Here is a 21,978-nt window from a genome sequence, read left to right on the forward strand (position 1 = left end):
ACTGACATGGGGCCCCCACCACCAGAACGTTTAAAAAAAAGAAAGAAAGAATTCGCTAACAAGTTCCGATCTTCCCATGTAATATCTATACAGATTGGTGTATGTTGCCCCTGGATATCTAGATTGGAAAGGTTCGGGTCGTGCGCTTAAGAGGGCACAGCGCGAAGCTTCGCTTTTTATCGGTGTCATGGGACATGTCTAAGTTAAGATTCCTAAGGCATTGATAGAGGTAGAGAAAGTCATGTCGGCTGCGATTGGAAGTTTTGAAGCTTTGGTGGAAGGATGCATTGGATGTGATGAATTCTGTGTGCCGGGTGTTTGGTGACCTGCATCAGCGGCCTCGACAAGTGGGGGCGACAACACTCGAGGACTGCATTTTTGATGGTGCTCCTCGAGTACGGAGTCTTGATTCCCAAGGTGAAAGGCCAAGGTTTGACTTTTATTGGTTGTACTTGCAGTGACCTTGTTGAAGACATTGTGTTTTGGGGTGAATTCAGACTTTCTCCAAAGTGAAAATCCAAGATCTTCGATCGAACAACGACAACACTCGTGCATTGTATATTCGTGGAGGCGTTGTTTCGAAGAACCTGTTTTGTATTCGTCTTCGATGGAGGTTAGAGTGTTGTTGATATTAGTGACTGATCACCTTGATGGAGTTTTTTTTTCTTTTGTTTTTCTTTTTGTTGTGTGTATCTTTGATGCTTTTGGGACATATTGTTTTTTTAGCATCAGTACAAACACAAGGACTCATATACACGCACATACACTCATCCCTATGAACGCACACACACACATCCTACCCCTATGAGCACCTTCGAGAGACTGAGTCGGCATATCATCTTCTGGGACATTGTTGATAGAGAGACTAGATGTAATTGATATCTTTACGATATTAATACATTCTCTTTTTTTGAACCGGGCATTACCCCTTTCCATTACTGCGACATAATGGAAATACAACAGTCCAAAGAGGAGAAAAGGGGAAGCGAGTTCAACGCATCGCCGGGAAACCCACTGTGAGCACTCGCCATCGAGATTACTCACTGTGGGGCGAAAACCCGACGACACCAAATCTCTGTAGCTAAGGACCAGGGTCAAACAGCCCCAAAAGAGCACAAAACACAAGCTCACAACAGTCGAGCAGAATAAGTTCAGACCCACGCAGGGGAGAGCAGCTCAAGCATCAAACTAAACCACAGGGACACAACTCCAGTAGAACCAGCAGGTCGCCTCTTCACGGTTCGCAGCACAAATCCTCATCATCATCGACGCATTCTCCTTCAGCATCTTCGCGCCGTCCCTCATGGCAGTAGCGTCATCCTGCTTCATCATTCCTGCCCAATAGCAAATTAAAGCACAGGTAGAGAATATACATTCAAACGGGCTCGTAAAAGGTTTGAACTCAAAGGTGGCCCTGTTGCGACACGACCAGATCGCCCAGCACACAGCAGCGATCCCTGCTGTATAGAACTCCCCCCCCCCCCCAGGTAGGAATGTAAAACACCAAGAGTAGGCCTGCCAAATATTATCAGGGCATAAAGCAGTGCCAAAAATACATGCCACTATTCTCCAGGTTATCCTGGCAACAGGGCAAGTAAAGAACAAATGCTGTGCGGTCTCTCTTCCTTCACAAAAAGAACATTTTGAATTTCCTTTCCAACCGCGATGTTTCATCACATCCCTAGTCAGGACAGCATCCTGAAAAAGTTGCCACAGGAATATTTGAATTTTGAGAGGGATTCTAGCACTCCAGATCCATCTGTAATCACACCCAGCGACATTCTTTTCCAGGAACGAGTACACCGATTTGGTGGTAAAAGAGGTCTTACCACCCAAGCCCCATTTGATCACATCAGAGGCATCTGAAACACATGCTTCCCTGGCCCTATTACCAACCACAGCCCATTGATCTAAGAGCTCACCATTCAACCTCCTTCTAAAGAATGAGGAGGGATCAGCATTTGCACATTTATCAATAGTGCACTCAGGATAATTGCAGATGGAGAAAAGACGGGGAAACTGCTCAGCCAGAGGGATATTGTCCCCAATGGGGTCAATCCATAGCCTAGCAATGTTTCCCGATTGTACAATTACTCTCCTCCCTGCCATATAAAGATTCTTCACCTTCATGATCGCTTTCCAGCATGGTGAATCATTGCACTTCATTTTAATGTCAGCCACAGTAGCCCTACTGAAGTATTTGGCTTTTACAATATCCTGCCATAGGCTGGATTTAGTTTCTAATTTCCACCACCATTTAGTAAGCAGGCTAAGGTTCTGCTTATGTAAGTCTTTCACACCCAGCCCTCCTTTATTCTTGGATCTACAAATCCTAGTCCATTTAACAAGGTAGTACCGTTTCTTATTCTGAGTCACATACCAAAAGAATCTCCTTCTACATTTATCAATCCTAGCCAGAATAGTTTTAGATAGAAGGTACATGGACATATAATAAAAAGCAATGCTAGAAATATTAGCATTGAGCAATGTCAAGCGCCCCCCGATGAGGCATTGCCCCCCAGGCCAGAATCACATCTCTTAATGAATCTGGACTCTAAAAAGTCCCAGTCAGCTACTCGTAAAGAAGAAAAGGTCACTGGCACCCCCAGATACTTCATGGGAAAGTGCCCTATTTGACAATCGAACATATCAGCATATGCTCTAAGGATATCATCATCCCCCCTACACACAGGATCTCACTTTTCTGGAAATTGATTTTGAGCCCAGACATGAGCTTAAAAATGTATAACAACAACTTCATGTTCACAGCCTTCTCTAGATCATGGTTAATGCACAAAACTATATCATTTGCGTATTGCAATATGGCCACTCCCTTTTCAACAAGGTCCGGGGCGAGCCCAACAACTAAATCATTCTTCTGTGCCTGCAGCACCATTTTACACAGGCATTCAACAGCAATGTTAAAAAGGAAGGGCGACACCGGATCCCCTTGTCTAACCCCTTTAAAGTTCTTGAAATATGGGCCCATAACGTTGTTCAACTTCACGCTAATTGTGCCATCGACCAGAACACTTTTAATCCACCCGCACCATGTGGGACCAAACCCTCTCATCTCGAGACATTCCAAAAGAAAGTCCCAATTCACTTTGTCATATGCTTTCTCGAAATCAAGCTTAATGACAATACCCACTTTCTTCTTGATGTAAGTATGATGCAGAATTTCATGCAAAGATAATACTCCATCCATGATATTCCTATGCTTGATAAATGCATTTTGATGTCTACTAAACAGCTTATCAGCAAAGGGGGCCACCCTGTTATCCAGCACCTTAGTTATCAGTTTGTAAGGACATCTTAGTAGGCAAATCGGCCTAAACTGCTGGATTTTATTGGCCCCATTGATCTTGGGCAGTAAAGTAATAATGCCATAATTCAATCTACAGACATCAAGCTCCAGCATGAAAGGTAGTAAACAATCTCATGATATCACTCTTCACTATCTCCTAGCAATGCTGGTAGAATTCAGCGGGGATATTATCCGGACCAGGGGCCCTGTTACTTTTCATGGAAAATAAGGCTCTTTTCACTTCTTCCTCTGTGAAAGGCCTATTAGACTAGCCACAATGGAGAGTAACATACACATATCCCTAGACTATGTTACTATCTTCATAGTGGGTAGTAACATAAGTGTGATAACATGCAAATATTCATTTATTAGGTTATAGACTCATATTGCTTTGGGACATGTGATGTTACAGTAACTAGCTAAGTTACTATAACTATCTCTCTCCTCATTAACTCATTGCCACATAAGCAAATTTGCTGAGTTGGACTCAATGTTACTGCTGAAGTTACTCCCACTGTGGCTAGTCTTAAGGCTAGTCATAGTGAGAGTAACTTAGGTAGTAACATAGCGCATTCCAAGAAATTTTTGCTTATGTGGCAAGTATTTAATGTGAGGTAGTAATATAATATGTTACTGTAACATAACGCTTCCCGAAACAAGATGAGTCTACAAGCTAATAAATGAAATCATCTATGACACTATTATTAGGCTGTTACTATGCGGACGACAGTATCCTGGCCGAACGGTGGACGATGTTGGATTGAACGGCGTTGTTTAGTTTAGCTGTACTCGTGAACGGCTTGATGTGTAACATCGTCTGGAAATCGTCCAGCGTTGTCGTCTGTGTAGCAAAGTTCCTATTATTATATTACTTTGCATTACGAAGGTAGTAAGATAAGTGTGATAACATGCAAACATGAATCTACAAGTTATTTCCCATTATGACCAGCCTAATACATTCTCTATGTAAAAAAAAAAGACAGCACGGGCACGGATTAAATCTTCATCCCCACGGTGTGGGCTGCCTACTCTGCTCACTCCGACATGCCCGGCGACCTGCGCCAGCAGAGTAGCCGAGGCGGCGGCCAAGCCTGGTCCGTCGTCCGGAGGCAGCCGCGGGGGAGCATGAAGGAGGCGCGCCTCGGGGAGTTTTTCCAGCGGATCCGCTCGACGGCGTCTCCGTCCTCCTAACCTAACCGGCGCCGCCAGCCTCCAGATCGCAAGGTCGCCTCTTTCCACATTCCCCTCCCCCATTCAGCTTCAGTATTCTTCCGGTCGTCCGAGGGAGATGGACGGGATTGGGTTCGCCGTCTCAAATATTGAGATTTTTTCTTGGACCGGATTTCTTTCTTTCACATCATTCTTTAATTTGGGCCCTAGATAGGATTGCGGGATCTCTTAGCAAGCAACGGAATTCACCACTTATTCTGTAGGAATTCTTAGAATATTTACATTTCGGATTACATATATATTTTCTCTATTTTCATTCCCAACAATTGTACCTGGACCCCCAAGCCAACTAGCCGGGGAAAAACTGCACTTAGCTTCACACCATTGTCAATTGACGCTCCACCCTCCACTCCAGCAGCGACTTCGGTTAGATTCCAAGGACCAAAGTCATGATTGGACCCTCAATTGTGGAAAAAACCGCGCTCAGCTCCACTCTCCAGCGCCTTCCATGAAATTCCTAGCCCCAAAGTCCTCATTGGTCTCCTATCGCAAGAAGAACATATAACTGACCCGGGAGAAAAGAAGACCACATGTTCATGGCAAAATCTCCAATGGACACACTTCACTTCTCCTGCATCCAAATAGCCATAGCCTTGCTCTTGTTCACTCAAGCCAAGAGCACCACAGAGGGCCCCACATCTGCCCTGCATCCAAACGATGCGATCCCCAGCTGTGTTGCCGGTGAGAGGTCTGCCCTTCTTGCATTCAGGGCAGGCCTATTAGACCCTGCCAGCCTCCTTTCATCATGGAAGGGCGATGACTGCTGCCGATGGAAGGGCGTCTACTGCAGCAACAGGACCGGCCATGTTGTCAGGCTCGATCTCCAAGGAAACGGGCAGGCACTAGCAGGCAACATAAGCTCCTCGTTGCTTGGTTTACATCATCTTCGGTATCTCGACCTCAGCCACAACAGATTCGACAAGGTACATATACCGGAGTTCATTGGTTCCATTAACAATTTGAGATATCTCGATCTATCAGGGTCACTGTTCATTGGAAGGATACCACCGCAGCTAGGGAATCTCTCCAACTTACGATACTTAAATCTTGGATACATCTCAGACAACACATACTCCACTGATATCACCTGGTTGTCACGGTTGACTTCCCTTGAGCACCTAGATATGTCTGGGCTGAACCTCAGCACACTTGTTCACTGGCTTCCGTCTGTGAACATGCTTCCAACGCTGAAAGTTCTTCGTGTTACTAATTGCCTGCTTAAAAATAGCCCTGATTCTCTTCTGCTCTCAAATTTGACATCTCTTGAAACACTCGACCTTTCGGAAAACCACCTCCATAAGCATAGCAGGCCCAACTGGTTCTGGGATTTAACTAGCCTCAAGTATCTATATATCTCAGGCAATGATTTCTATGGCCCGTTTCCAGATGGGATAGGTAATATGACCTCCATTGTGGAGCTTGACTTATCAGATAATAACCTTGTGGGCATGATACCATCCAACATGAAGAACCTATGTAAGTTGGAGAGTTTGGCATCTTTCAGGAACAATATCAGCGGGAGTATAGCAGAGTTATTCCATCGATTACCAAACTGTTCACAGAATAAACTACAGGTCTTGTTTCTATCGGACAACAATCTGACTGGAAGCCTACCAACTGCACCAGTAGAATCCTTGAGCAACCTGAACCAGCTGTATCTCAGTGATAACAAACTCACAGGTCATGTCCCGGTGTGGATAGGAGAGCTCAAACAGCTAACGACGTTGGACCTTAGTTCTAACAACCTGGACGGGGTCATACATGAAGGTCATTTATCACGTCTAGATATGTTACAGGAATTGAGATTATCAGACAACTCTATAGCCATCACAGTGAGCCCAACTTGGGTTCCTCCTTTCAGTCTAGGAATAATTGAACTTCGGTCCTGTCAGCTAGGGCCAAAATTCCCAATGTGGCTTAGATGGCAAACACACGTAATGAGTCTTGATATATCAAACACAAGCATAAACGATATAATACCAGATTGGTTTTGGACAGCAGCTTCCTCAGTAATGTCTCTGAATATCCGAAATAATCAGATTACAGGATTCCTACCATCAACAATGGAATTTATGAGAGCAAAAGAAATGGATTTCAGTTCTAACCAGCTTGGTGGTCCAATACCTAAGCTTCCCATCACTCTAACCAAACTGGATCTCAGTCGGAACAATCTAGTTGGGCCACTACCATTAGACTTTGGAGCTCCAGGGCTTGAAACACTTGTTCTATATAACAACATGATCTCTGGGGCCATTCCATCTTCTTTGTGCAGATTGCGATCATTGTGGTTGTTAGATCTATCAAGTAATAACCTCAATGGATCAATTACCGATTGCCTAGTCAACAAGTACAGCACAAACATGACAGATCTGACTCTGAGCATCGTTAACCTAAGCTTGAGAAACAACAACCTCTCTGGTGAATTTCCTTCACTTCTCCAGAAATGTCCACAACTCATCTTTCTTGATCTCGGACATAATCAATTCTCTGGGGCTTTACCAGCATGGATTGGGGAGAAGCTATCATCTTTGTCATTCTTACGACTGAGATCCAATATGTTTTGTGGTCACATTCCAGACGAGCTTACGGAGCTTGTTAATCTTCAATACTTGGACCTTGGCTACAACAATATTTCAGGGAGCATACCGAGATCTATTATTAATTGTACAGGCATGACACAAACAAGAGACAATGATGATCTTCGGGATGCATTCACTTCTGGAGTATATTCTGCTGGCAATGAACTAGTTGACTATACTGAGAATTTAACAGTACTCACGAAAGGTCGAGAGATTATATACAGGAGAAATCATATATATGGTGAATCTTGATTTATCCTGTAATAGTCTTATGGGAGAGATCCCTGAAGAAATCAGCGCTCTTGTAGCATTGAAGAGCCTGAACTTATCATGGAACAACTTCAATGGAAAACTCCCTGAGAATATTGGCGCCTTAATGCAGGTGGAGTCACTTGACCTATCGCACAATGATTTGTCCGGTGAAATCCCTTCAAGCTTATTGACTCTCACATCATTGAGTCGCCTGAACCTGTCCTACAACAATCTGAGGGGGGAAATACCGACTGGAAATCAATTGCAAACACTCGAAGACCCGGCCTATATTTATATTGGCAACCCCGGCCTCTGCGGTCCACCTCTCTCTGTAAATTGTTCGTCAATTCCAGGAGAAAACCACGGAGATGCAAGCGATGACTTGGTTTCGTTTTTCCTCGCCATGGGCTCTGGATATGTGATGGGTCTCTGGGTGGTCTTCTGTACCTTGTTGTTCAAGAGGAGATGGAGAGTTTCATGGTACTCGCTCTGTGACAGCCTGTATGATTGGGTTTATGTGCAACTGGCTGTTACCTGGACTTCCGTGAGAGCTAAAATTAGTGGGTAGAAGCTTGAGATGAGATGACTATCACTGGTTCTTGGTTTTCTATCATGTAATGCTTTTGAGATTTATCATGAATGTATCAATCAATGTTTAGGTATTGTACTAGAACTAGTCAGTATATGTATTCAAGGCGCATTCCATCGACTGAGATTGGTATGCTGTTTTTCATATTGTACTGGAACCAGCATTGGTTCTTGGTTTGATCTAGACATGTAATTTGATATACTCTGGAGATTTATCATGAATGTATCAATCAATATTCCAGTGTATTGTACTGGAACAAGTCATGCACATGTATGTATTCTAGGTCCACTGTATTGGAACTAGCCATGCACATGTATGAATTCTAGTCATGTACATGTTCTTCAGCTCTCTTCGATTATTTGGTTTTGGCCTGACCATTATCGAATTGTCGAACTGTATCCCCCTTGTGGTAATGACCGTTTTAGTTGTCTGCCTCTGCTTTATAGTAGTATAAATCAGCATATTTACTTCCCAAGTGCTGTTGTGCATCCTTCTCTGTGTGTGTTTGTTGGGTTTTGGGAGTACATTTTGGCCACATAAGCTGAAGATTTAAGTGTCATGTTTAGTTTGTTATACATGTATGGTTTCAGTTAATTTAAGCTGACCCACATCTAGCACAGGTTCCTTCACTTGCATTATTGCATAAGCACACATGTTATATATTGCATATGTGCAGGGAAAATGTGAGTTAATAAGAATTAAGATAATGCTTGTATCTTGTAGATATTCGCTCTGTTAATTTCTTTAATTCAGTCCTAGAAATAATTTATTTCATTCAGTCCTAGAAACTAATGCATATTGTGCGAGTTAGGGTCCATGATTAGAGGTGGGATCCAATATTGACTGCTACGGCTATCTTACTGTGCGTGTCAGTATGCAGAACCTGAAAAATGCTCTGGAAGCTTTGTTGGTAGATAATGATGCATCTGCTTCTGAAGCAAAGGGGGCTCACCAAATCTGATCTAGAAAAGAGAAGTTATCAAGTACGTACACTGCTGGTCTCTCCCGTTTCCAACCCGAGCGAATTTTTTTAAGTTTTCGTGTGTGCTTCTCTGAACTTACATCTTCTCTAGTAATGCCAGTTAGCAGTTACGTACTAAATTTCTTCCTGAAGTTTAATCCTTCTACTGTTCCACGGACAAAGGCATATGCGTTCATGCAGTCCCCACCTTTTCCTCTCCAGCATTTCAGCTCGTTAATGGCGTTAACTGGGAAAGGGGAAAATAGTATGCCATGGCGTTCTGTTGGTCCTTGTCAGATAGCCATGGAAGAGTTGACAAGGAATCGTTCAGAGAAGAGAGACCGACACCGCACTGCTATGCTCGCATAGCACGGGCACGGATTACAGATCTTCATCCCCACTGACGCAGCTTCTCTTCTCCTCCCTCTCTCTGTTCTCCCAAGCCAAAAACTCTCCTGTTCTGCCTGCTCTGTTCACTCCCACATGCCCGGCGACCTGCGGGGAGCAGGAAAGAGGTGCTGAGTGGCTGCGCGCCGCGGGGAGTTCTTCCAGATTGGGTTCACTACTTTTAGTAACTATAAAAAACATTATAAACATATGTTCTAGTATTAGCAACAGAATTCACTACTTATTATCTAAGAATTCTTAGACTTAAAATAGATGGTAGGATCTCTTAGCAACAGATTTCACCACTTATGATCTAAGAATTCTTAAACTTACATTTATGATTACTACTTTAGTAACTATAGAAAAACATTATAAACATATGTTCTATTTTCATTCCAACAAATTCATGGTCCTTGCCTCCTTGGATAGTAGTACCTGGACCCTCCTCAAGCCAAGTAGTAGTTGTGAAAACCTGCGCTCAGCTCCACTCTCCAGGGCCTTTCATTCATTAAATTCCTAGCCCGAAAGTCCTTGCTGGTCTGCTATCTCAAATCTCAGAATGTATAACAGAGAAAACATCGTGAAATGGACATAATATAATGGCCACCAGCGACCCCCATGCAAATCTATGGTGTTGAAGTTCACACGTAACGCTGGTCTCACGTACCTGCATATGAGTGACAATCAACCAGAAGAAATGTGGCCCACAGTGTCACTGTAAGCAGTTAAACATTGCAGAAAATTCAACAGCCAGGACACCAACTGTTGGATTACATATACTATATCATTTTGCATACTAATGGACCAAGAAGAACAAGACCATATATGTCCATGGTAAAGTATCCAATGGACACACTTCAGTTCTCCTGCATCCAAATAGCCATAGCCTTGCTCTTGTTCACTCAAGCCAAGAGCACCACAGAGGACACACCTGCGGTGCATCTGAATGACGCGATCCCCAGCTGTGTTGCTAGTGAGAGGTCCGCCCTTCTTGCCTTCAGGGCAGGTCTATCAGACCCTGCCAACCTCCTTTCATCATGGAAGGGTGACGACTGCTGCTGGTGGAAGGGCGTCTATTGCAGCAACACAACCGGCCATGTTGTCGAGCTGGATCTCCAAGGCACTTATTGCAAAACTGAAGATTGGAGTACGCCGGTGCTAGCGGGCAACATAAGCTCCTCGTTGCTTGGTTTAAAACATATACAGTATCTCGATCTCAGCTGCAACAGATTCGACAAGATACAGATACCAGACTTCATCGGTTCTCTCGATAAGTTGAGATATCTCGACCTATCAGACTCAATGTTCATTGGGAAGATACCACCACAGCTTGGTAACCTCTCCAACTTACAATACTTATTTCTTGCGTCCTCACGCTGGAATGTTGGTTATTATTCTTTCTATAATGGCACATACTCCACAGATATCACCTGGTTGTCACGGTTAACTATCCTGGAGTACCTGGATATGACCTTGGTGAACCTCAGTACAATTATTCACTGGCTTCCGGTGGTGAACATGCTTCCTACTCTGAAATTTCTTCGTCTTTTCGCTTGCCAACTTAGAACCTGCCCTGATTCTCTTCAGCTCTCAAATCTGACATCTCTTGAAATACTTGACCTTTCGGAAAACCACTTCCATAAGCATAGCAGGCCCAACTGGTTTGGGATTTAACTAGCCTCAAGTATCTAGATCTCTCGGGAAATGGTTTCTATGGCTCGTTCCCAGACGAGATAGGTAATATGACAGCAATTGTGGAGCTTGATTTCATAGACAATAACCTTGTGGGCATGATACCTTCCAGTATGAAGAACCTATGTAATTTGGAGAAATTGGCTTCTGCCGGGAACAATATGAACGGGAGTATAACAGAATTATTCCATCGATTACCCAATTGTTCATGGAATAAACTACAAGACTTGTTTCTAATGGAGAGTAATCTAGCTGGAAGCCTGCCATCTACACCGGTGCAACCTGAGCCAGCTGAATCTCGCTAATAACAGCCTCACTGGTCAAGTGCCACTGTGGATAGGAGAGCTCACAAAACTAAAAAGTTTGGTCCTTATCTCCAACAACCTGGATGGCGTCATCCATGAAGGCCATTTATCACGTCTTGAGAATTTAAAGGAACTTGTATTGTCAGACAATTCCATAGCCATCAGAGTGAGTCCAAAATGGGTTCCTCCTTTTAGTCTGGAATATATTCACCTTCGTTCCTGTCAGCTAGGGCCCAAGTTTCCAACGTGGCTTAGATGGCAAACACATGCAATTAGTCTTGATATATCAAACACAAGCATAAGTGACATGATACCGGATTGGTTTTGGATATCAGCTTCCTCAGTAAAGTTTCTGAATATCCAAAATAATCAGATCACAGGAGTCCTACCATCAACAATGGAATTTATATCCGGAAAAGAAATGGATTTCAGTTCTAACCAGCTTGGTGGTCCAGTACCTAAGCTTCCCATCAATATAACCGGCCTAGATCTCAGTCAAAACAATTTAGTTGGCCCACTACCATTAGACTTTGGAGCACCAAGACTTGAAACACTTCTTCTATATAACAATATGATCTCCGGCGCCATTCCATCTTCTTTTTGCAAGTTGCGATCATTGCAGTTGTTAGATCTATCAGGAAATAATCTCAATGGGTCAATTACTAATTGCCTAGTCAATGAGTCCAACACAAACATGACAGGTCTGAGTATCACTAATCTAAGCTTAAGAAACAACAACCTCTCAGGTGCATTTCCTTTGCTGCTGCAGAAATGTACACGACTCATCTTTCTTGATCTCAGCAACAATCAGTTCTCTGGGACTTTACCAGCATGGATTGGGGAGAAGCTATTGTCTTTGTCATTCTTACGGTTGAGATCCAATATGTTTTATGGTCACATTCCAGTTGAGCTTACAAAGCTTGTTAATCTGCAATATTTGGACCTTGCGTACAACAATATATCAGGGAGCATACCGAGATCTATTAGTAATTGCACAGGCATGGCACAAACAAGAGGCAACTCTGATAATCTTCGGTATGCCTTCAATTATATATCTGGGGTTGATGACAATGTACTAGTTGTCTACAGTGAGAATTTCACAGTACTCACGAAAGGTCAAGAGAGACTATATACAGGAGAAATCATATATATGGTGAATCTTGATTTATCTTGTAATAGTATTACCGGAGAGATCCCTGCAGAAATTGGCGCTCTTGTAGCATTGAAGAACCTGAACTTATCATGGAACAACTTCATCAGAAAAATCCCTGGGAATATTGGCGCCTTAATTCAAGTGGAGTCACTTGACCTATCACACAATGATTTGTCTGGTGAAATCCCTTCGAACTTATCAGCTCTCACGTCACTGAGTCGCTTGAACCTATCCTACAACAATCTGAGAGGAAAGATACCAACAGGAAATCAACTGCAAACACTCGAAGACCCAGAATCTATTTATATCGGCAACCCGGGCCTTTGTGGCCCTCCACTATCGTGGAATTGTTCAGAGCCTGAGCCAGTTCCATCTACTCGAGACCGAGAGCACCAGGAAGATGGAAGCAGTGACATGGTTTTGCTTTTGTTTGTCATAGGTTCTGGATATGTGATGGGTCTATGGGTGGTCTTCTGCACCTTCTTGTTCAAGAGAAGATGGAGTGCTGCTTGGTACTTGCTCTGTGATAGCCTGTATGACCGGGTTTATCTGCAGGTGGCTGTTACCTGGGCTTCCTTGAGAGGTAAAATTAATGGATAGAAGCTGAGATGAGATGATCATCAACTGGTTATTGGTTTGCTCTCATGTAATGCTTTTGAGATTTATCATGAATGTCTCAATCAATGTTTAGGTATTGTACTAGAACTAGTCAGTATATGTATTCAAGGCGCATTCCATCGACTGAGATTGGTATGCTGTTTTCCGTATTGTACTAGAACCAGCATTGGTTCTTGGTTTGATCTAGACATGTAATTTGATATACTCTCGAGATTTATCATGAATGTATCAATTGATATTCCAGTGTATTGTACTGGAACAAGTCATGCGCATGTATGTATTCTAGGTGCACTATATTGGAACTAGCCATGCACATGTATGAATTCTAGCCGTGCACATGTTCTTTAGCTCTCTTCGATTAATTGGTTTTGGCCTGACTGTTGTCGAATTGTCGAACTGTATACCCCCCTGTGGTAATGACCGTGTCAGTTGTCTGCCTCTGCTTAATAGTAGTATAAATCAGCATATTTTCTTCGCAAGTGCTGTTGTGCATCCTTCTGAGCTTATGTTTATTGGGTTTGGGGGGTAAATTTTAGCCACGTAAGCTGAAGATCGAAGTGTCATGTTTAATTTGTTATACATGTATGGTTTCTGTTAATTTGAGCTGACCCACATCTAGCACAGGTTCCTTCACTTGCATTATTGCATAAGCGCATATGTTATTGCATATGTGCAGGGAAAATGTGAGTTAAGATACTGCTTGTATCTTGTAGATATTCGCTCTGTTAGTTTCTTTAATTCAGTCCTGGAAATAATTTATCTCTTTAAGTCCTAGAAACTTCTGCATATTGTGCGAGTTGGGGTCCATGATTAGAGGTGGGATCCAATATTGTGCTACAGCTATCTTACTATGCGAGTCAGTATGCAGAACCTGAAAAATATTCTGGAAGCTTTGTTGGTTGATAATGATGCGTCTGCTTCTGAAGCAAGGGACCTCAGGAAATCTGATCTGGAAAAGGTACACTGCTGGTCTCTCCCGGTTCCAACGCGAGCGATTTTTTTTTTTAGTTTTCGTGTCTCCTTTTGTGAACTTACTTCTCTGGTAATGTCAGTTACCAAATTTCTTCCTGAAGTTTAATCCTCCTTGTGTTCCTCGGACAAAGGCATATGCGTTCCTGCACCATCAGGCCAACTCCAACGGGCACCACCAAACGGTCCGCGGTTGTCTGTTTGAACCAAAACGGACAAAGCAGCCGTCCAATGACGCGGCCGCATCCGTAAATTTTGTCTGTTTGGCGTCTGGCCCGCCTCATTTCCAGTGCAAACATGCACTCGGTTTGCGTCCACACAGACGCTGAACGGACGGGCACGTGCTTGCGGGTTGTCCGCCTCGGAGACGCGTGGCGGCCGCCCAACTACCTTCACTGCTCAAACTAAATGCGCACGCGCGGCAGGCCCCGATTGTCAGCCACACATCCTGCGGTTGTCGTCCTTAAATTAGAAGCCGTGGATTGGCTCGTCCCCAGCTTTCACTTCCCGGACCGCCTGCCTTCTCGAGCATCGACAAGAGCGAACCCTAGGCAGCGCCGCCGCACCCCTACTCACCAAACTCCCCGCCGGCACCATGGGCTGACATTGGATCGAGGGGAAGCACGACCACGAGGCCGGCTCCTCCTCTGGCCGCCGCAGCCTGCACCACCTGCTCGGCCCGCTTTCCTGATCGCGCCGCCGGTGGCCGGGCATCGGGATCAGCCATACATCCACGTCGACGTCTACCAGCGCTACTGGGAGACGGCGACGCCATTGCCATGGGGAGATGTCCACTTGCCAAAGAACTGGCATCACTCCGCCGACCGGGTGCCCATCCCTCTGGTGCCCGTCATCGGCCGCACCCGCCGCCTGGAGATCAACCGACGCCTCTCCCACCTGCCACCGGATCTGCTGGACGACCCCAGGTACGCCGTAGGTTCGCCGTTGTGGGATACGTGGCTCCGCGGCGAGCACGACCTGCGGTGGCAATCCTTTTTTGCTGGTCGTCCTCTGAGCCCGCGGCGACTGCGTTCTCCTCGTACTGGTAGCCCTCCCAAAACGCAGGGTCGTAGGCGTGTGCGCGGCATCACGCCCACGCCTTCTCCTTCTCCGTCACCATCCCCGCCACCGCAGCCGCCCATGACCGAGGAGGAGGCCAGGCTCGTGAGGCGTGTCATAGAGGACTCCATGAACATGCACGACGAGCGAGAGGGACTGGAAACCGCGCTGGCCCTCTTTGCGGCCGGCGACGTGGGCATCCTGGAGCTGGACCTCGCCATCAAGGAGGAGGTGCAGGGGAGGTCCAGGAGGAGCCGCCCGTTGCCGCGTGGTAACCTCGCCTGGTGGGCCAGCGGTGGAGCTGGGAGTGCACAGCGCCGGAGATGGCCATCGCGGTGGGTGGCGGCCCATGGGCAGCCATGCCCCGGTCACCAGAGCAGGAGCCGCAGGTGCCGCCGTCGCATCTGGTCTACCAGGGGCCGCCTGCCCACCTTTGGCAGCCACCTGCGTACGTTGACCTCACCAGCGATGACGACGCGTTGAAGGGAGTTTCTTGGAGACGACGGTGGCCTCACCGGTGACGGCGGCGGCCATTTTTATCTAGTTTTTTAAAGTCTTTTATTAATTTTAGTTTAGTTATGAACTACGGTGAACGTGGGTACTGCGGCCATGTGGCCTCTTAATGTCTATATTTATGGTTTCATATTATTTGCAAGTATATCTGGGTTTTCTTTTGGGCACAAATGCAAGTCCAAAACACGTGGACGTTTTGGGGTTGCCGTGCCGGATAGGCGCATCGCTGGGTTGCAGGACCGCAAACGGACGGTCGTATCCGTTTTCCTACCTCAAACGGGCGAAAAGCGGATGAACCGGACGTTCGTTTGAAATCAAGCGTTGGAGTTGGGCTCAGTCTGCCCAACATGCAGCCGGCTTGGTGCAGTCTCCACCTTTTCCTCTCCAGCTTTTCAGCTCGTTAATGGAGCAAACTGGAAAAAGGGGAAATAGTATGTCATGGTGTTCTGCTTGTCTTTGTCAGATAACCAGGGAAGAGTTGGCAAGAAATCATTCACAGAAGAGAGTCAGCACGGGAAGACTAGTCTTCTCGCGAGAGCCCGCGAAAAACAGATCGCTCCGGCGATGTGCCCCGCGCGCGTCACCGGAGGTAAACCAGTCGCTGCCGCCGGGATCCACCTCCTCTTCTCTCCCCTCCCTCGTTGCCGCCAGAATGCGCGGCCAGGCGAAGCCCAGTCGGCGCCGGCGACAGTGGGATGGTCTCGTCTCCTCGCGCGGGACCTCTGGCGCGGGCCGAGGCGGACGGGCCTGGATGCAGCGCCCATGGCGCGCCGGAGCTCGTCAGCAATGGCAGCATGATGGCGGCGTGTCACACGTCGAGGTGGTGTACTGCTGGGCGGTCGGAGTAGTCGGACAGTGGACGCGCCGATCTGGCTGCTCGAGCGAAGTGCGCTGAGGGCGGCGTGGGTCGCGGGCGGCCGGCTCCGCCATGGCCGTTGGCTGGTGGAGTTAGTGGCGCGATAGTGGTGGTTTGGCCCTATCGCTCTTCTTCTGCAAGTCCTCTTTCTATCGGAGGTTGACCTCTTGTATCTGGCTGCTGACGAGTTCTGATCTTTCCGTCGAAGATTCATACAGATTGGCATATGTTGTCGTTGAATATCTAGATTGAAAAAGTTTTGGTCGTGCGCGCTCATATTATCAGTCAGCACAGCCCCAAGAGGGCGGGAAGCTTCACTTTTTACCAGTGTCATAGGACATGTCTAAGTTAAGATTTCTAAGACACCGATAGAGGTGGAGAAAGTCATGGCGGTTGCGATTGAAGGTCTTGAAGCTTTAGTGGAAGGATGTATTGGATGCGATGAAAACTGTGTGCTAGATGTCTGGTGACTTGCATCATCAGCCTCGGCAAGTGGGGGCGACAACACTCGAGGACTATATTTTTTGGTGGTGCTCCTCAAATGCCGAGTCTCGATTCCCATCATGAAAATTCAAGGTCTGTCTTTTATTGGTTGTACTTGGTATTGATCTTGTTGAAAGCATTGTTTTTTTTTGTGAATTCGGGCTTTCTTCAGGGTGAAAATCTAAGATCTTCGATCGGGCAATCTGGGTGTTGTGCATTGTATTCTTCTTGAAGGCGTTGTTTTGGAACCTCTTTTGTAATCTGGATGTTGTCTTCGGTGGTGATTAGAATACTGCTGATGCTAGTGATTGATCACCGACAGTGGCGATTCTACTAGGGGGCTTCAATATGCTTAAGCCTACACTCCACAAATCTTATTTCAGCTAACAATTTTGCTAAGTCTCAGTCAACTGAGTCTTCGTCATGTCTCAGTAGATGCTATATTCCTTTGATCCTCCAAGAAGATTCGTATACAAATTTTCTTTTCAGTTTTGTTTTCTTCTTATAGCACTACCTCCGTCCTGGTTTATAAGTCCTATTTGTATTTTGTGTCAAATTTTGACTAGAGATTTAACTAATAAAATATTAATGCATGTACCAAATATTATATCGTTGGATTTGTATTTGAACATTGTTTCCAATTATATTATGTTTTATGACATGCATAACATTTTGATAGTTAAATTTAAAGTCAAATTTTAACACAGAATACAAAGAGGTCAAATAAACCAGGACGGTGGAAGTATATCACTTGACTGAGACTTAGGCAGTCGACTAAGACCTCACCTCACCCTTCAGCTAAACATATTACTTGACAATTATACTGAGGTGTTTAACATGTAAATTGCAATGCATTTGCTAATTACACTTAGAAACTTGATGTTTTGAGCATATCCTTCATTTCCCTAGATTCGTCAATCACCGGGATGAAGTGTTTTTTCTTCTGTTTTTTGGCTGTGTATATTTGTATGTCTTTGAGACATTTTGTTGATAGAGATGACATGTGTAATTAATATCTTTGTGATATTAATACATTACCGAAAAAGGGTGAACACAGAAAACCGGCATTACTCAAAACAGAAAAATTAGCATGTAAAGCACACTGTTCCAAAATTCTGATCAGTTCAGTACTAAGTAAGCAATCACATAATAACTACCACGTCACTTGAAATGCAAATCGTGTTCAGGACTGCATGGTGATTTTTATGAAGATGACAGAATGATAACAACCACAAAGCACATGATAGAAGCAGTGTCTATCCAAATTGTACACATGATGTCAGTCCCTGTACCACCCAACTATCATTTTAACTACAAGCTTTGGATCTTCAGTTGGATAAATCACAAGGATTTGGTTTTAATTAGATTTAAAAACTTTGGACCTTCAGACAACAAAATGTACCAGCAATCGAATGTACCTTCTGCCCACGACCTGGGCGTCGAGGTTGGGGGTGGCGGCGACCTGGGCATCGGGATTGACGCTGCCCGCGATCTTGGAGTCGGGCTAGGGGCTGGCGGCGATCTGGCCATCACGTCCTACTGCAGTAAAGAGTAACAGGTTTTCAAAATTGTAACAAGCATCTGCAAAAGAAGTGCAACTATATGTAGAATAGTAGAACAAGCATCTGCATTGGGTTATGAATTATGATAAAATTAAGGACCACATCCATTGATCAGATGGAGCAAGACCTCCTCAATGCTAGCATCAGGACAAGCTAGCACTTTTTTAAGCCACTGAATATTTGTTACGTATAAACAAAAAGCTGGCCAATAATTCTGGCATACACTTAAGAAGTAAGCACCCTGGTGAATATTCAGACCGATGTGCAAAGATTCTTATAGTATAATTGCGAGAGAATCATATTTTCCAACTCAAGCATAGCCCCTACATGTGGACTACATGATACTCATCTGTTTGTTTATCAGCATTTCTAGCTTTACATCACCTTCCCCATCACATCAACCACTACAAGAATTTGGCAAAACTTTAGCCCTAAGAAGTTGCATAAGAATTTGGCAAGAATCTGAATCCTTTGGCTAACAAGTTGAACAAAAAAGAGAAAGAATGGATGGAGGGGGAGAGGACGTTGGAGGAGAGTTTATACCTGTAGAGGCGGATCTCAGGCCGGCGGGTGAGGGAGTCCTGTATTAGGGGGTGTCCGGATGGCCAGACTATAGCCTTTGGCCGGACTCCTGGACTATGAAGATACAAGATTGAAGACTTCGTCCCATGTCCGGATGGGACTTTCCTTGGCGTGGAAGGCAAGCTTGGCGATACGGATACATAGATCTCCTACCATTGTAACCGACTTTGTGTAACCCTAACCCTCTTCGGTGCCTATATAAACCGGAGGGTTTTAGTCCGTAGGACGAACAACAATCATACCATAGGCTAGCTTCTAGGGTTTAGCCTCTTTGATCTCGTGGTAGATCTACTATTGTAGTACCCATATCATCAATATTAATCAAGCAGGAGTAGGGTTTTACCTCCATCGAGAGGGACCGAACCTGGGTAAAAACATCGTGTCTCTTGTCTCCTGTTACCATCCGCCTAGACGCACAGTTCGGGACCCTCTACCCGAGATCCGCCGGTTTTGACACTGACATTGGTGCTTTCATTGAGAGTTCCTCTGTGCCGTCGCCATCAGAAAGGATGCCTGATGTCTACTACACAACCTTCTTCTTGTAGACGTTGTTGGGCCTGCAAGTGCACAGGTTTGTAGGACAGTAGCAAATTTCCCTCAAGTGGATGACCTAAGGTTTATCAATCCGTGGGAGGCGTAGGATGAAGATGGTCTCTCTCAAGCAACCCTGCAACCAAATAATAAAGAGTCTCTTGTGTCCCCAACACACCCAATACAATGGTAAATTGTATAGGTGCACTAGTTCGGCGAAGAGATGGTGATACAAGTGCAAAATAGATAGTAGATAAAGGTTTTTGTAATCTGAAATAATAAAAATAGCAAGGTAGCGAGCGGTAAAAGTGAGCGTAAACGGTATTGCAATGGTAGGAAACAAGGCCTAGGGTTCATACTTTCACTAGTGTAAGTTCTCTCAACAATAATAACATAGATAGAACATATGATAAGCCCTCAACATGCAACAAAGAGTCACTCCAAAGACACTAATAGCGGAGAACAAACGTAGAGATTATGGTCGGCTATGAAACCACCACAAAGCTATTCTTTCGGATCAATCTATAAAAGAGTTCGTACTAGAATAACACCTTAAGATACAAATCAACCAAAACCCTAATGTCACCTAGATACTCCATTGTCACCTCAAGTATCCGTGGGCATGATTATACGATATGCATCACACAATCTCAGATTCATCCAACCAACATAAAAGTACTTCAAAGAGTGCCCCAAAGTTTTTACCAGAGAGTCAAGAACGTGTGCCAACCCCTATGCATAGGTTCCCAATGTCACGAAACCCGCAAGTTGATCACCAAGACATACATCAAGTGTTCTCATAAAAGACTCAATCCGATAAGATAACTTCAAAGGGGAAACTCAATTCATCACAAGAGAGTAGAGGGGGAGAAACATCATAAGATCCAACTACAATAGCAAAGCTCGGGATACATCAAGATCGTGCCATAGAGGAACACGAGAGAGAACACGAGAGAGAGAGAGATCAAACACATAGCTACTGGTACATACCCTCAGCCCCGAGGGTGAACTACTCCCTCCTCGTCATGGAGAGCGCCGGGATGATGAAGATGGCCACCGGAGATGGATCCCCCCTCCGGCAGGGTGCCGGAAAGGGGTCCCGATTGGTTTTTGGTGGTTCTGGAGGCTTGCGGCGGCGGAACTCTCAATCTAATCTTCTGTTCTGAAAGTTTTAGGGTACGACGGTATATATGGGTGAAAGGAGAACGTCGTTGGAGCTACGGGGGCCCCACGAGGCAGGGGGGAGGGGCGCACCCCCACCCTCGTGAGCAGCCCGAGGATCCCCTGACGTGCACTCCAAGCCCATCTGGTTGGTTTCCTTCCAAAATTAACTTCTCCAGTTGATTTCGTTCCGTTTTGACTCCGTCTGATATTCCTTTTTCTCAAAACACTGAAATAGGTATAAAACAACAAATCTGGGCTGGGCCTCCGGTTAATAGGTTAGTCCCAAAAGTAATATAAAAGTGGATAATAAAGCCCAATATTGCCTAAAACAGTAGATAAAGTAGCATGGAGCAATCAAAAATTATAGATACGTTGGAGACGTATCAAGCATCCCCAACCTTAATTCCTGCTCGTCCTCGAGTAGGTAAATGATAAAAAAGAATTTTTGATGCGGAGTGATACTTTGGCATTAATTTCAATGTAATTCTTCTTACTTGTGATATCAATATTCAGATCCGAAAGATTCAAGACAAAAGTTCATATTGACATAAAAATAATAATACTTCAAGCATACTAATCAAAGTAATCATGTCTTCTCAAAATAACATGGCCAAAGAAAGTTCATCCCTACAAAATCATATGGTTAGGCTATGCTTCATTTTCGTCACACAAAGATGTTCCCAACTTCTATACCCCCGATGACAAGCCAAGCAATTATTTCATACTTCTTGACGCGCTTCAGCTTTTTCAACCCTCATGCAATACATGAGCGCAAGCCATGGATATAGCACTATAGGTGGAATAGAATATAATGATGGAGGTTATGTGGAGAAGACAAAAAAGGAGAAAGTCTCACATCGACGCGGCTAATCAACGGGCTATGGAGATGCCCATCAATTGATGTCAATGCGAGGAGTAGGGATTGCCATGCAACGGATGCACTAGAGCTATAAGTATATGAAAGCTCTACAAAAGAAAACTAGTGGGTGTGCATCCAACTTGCTTGCTCATGTAGACCTAGGGCATTTGAGGAAGCCCATCATAGGAATATACAAGCCAAGTTCTATAATGAGAAATTCCCACTAGTATATGAAAGTGACAAAATGAGAGACTCTCTATCATGAAGATCTTAGTGCTACTTTGAAGCACAATATATGAGACTCACTACATGAAGAACAAGGTGCTA

At 44.8% G+C, this 21,978-nt stretch overlaps 1 protein-coding gene and 1 pseudogene across 1 annotated transcript; both read left to right on the forward strand.

Annotated features, from left to right (window-relative positions):
* Positions 1-4,841: 4,841 nt before the first annotated feature.
* On the forward strand, positions 4,842-8,254 carry LOC125515705 (annotated as a pseudogene).
* A 1,863-nt stretch (positions 8,255-10,117) lies between these two features.
* LOC125516297 (receptor-like protein EIX2) lies at positions 10,118-13,339 on the forward strand. The gene is made up of 2 exons (XM_048681780.1): positions 10,118-10,638; positions 12,895-13,339. The coding sequence occupies exons 1-2, from the start codon at positions 10,131-10,133 to the stop codon at positions 13,053-13,055; spliced, it is 669 nt and encodes a 222-aa protein (XP_048537737.1). The 5' UTR covers positions 10,118-10,130; the 3' UTR covers positions 13,056-13,339.
* Positions 13,340-21,978: the final 8,639 nt, after the last annotated feature.

This window comes from Triticum urartu, chromosome 6 (assembly GCF_003073215.2).
Source record: "Triticum urartu cultivar G1812 chromosome 6, Tu2.1, whole genome shotgun sequence".
Classification (NCBI taxonomy): domain Eukaryota; kingdom Viridiplantae; phylum Streptophyta; class Magnoliopsida; order Poales; family Poaceae; genus Triticum; species Triticum urartu.

What these genes read in the sequence shown, in the direction of transcription:
- LOC125516297 (XM_048681780.1), top strand. Translation starts at nt 10,131, where the DNA reads ATGTCCATGGTAAAGTATCCAATGGACACACTTCAGTTCTCCTGCATC. An exon ending in GAAGATACCACCACAGCTTG is followed by an intron (nt 10,639 to 12,894) that starts GTAACCTCTCCA and finishes TGTTTGTCATAG; the next exon opens with GTTCTGGATATGTGATGGGT.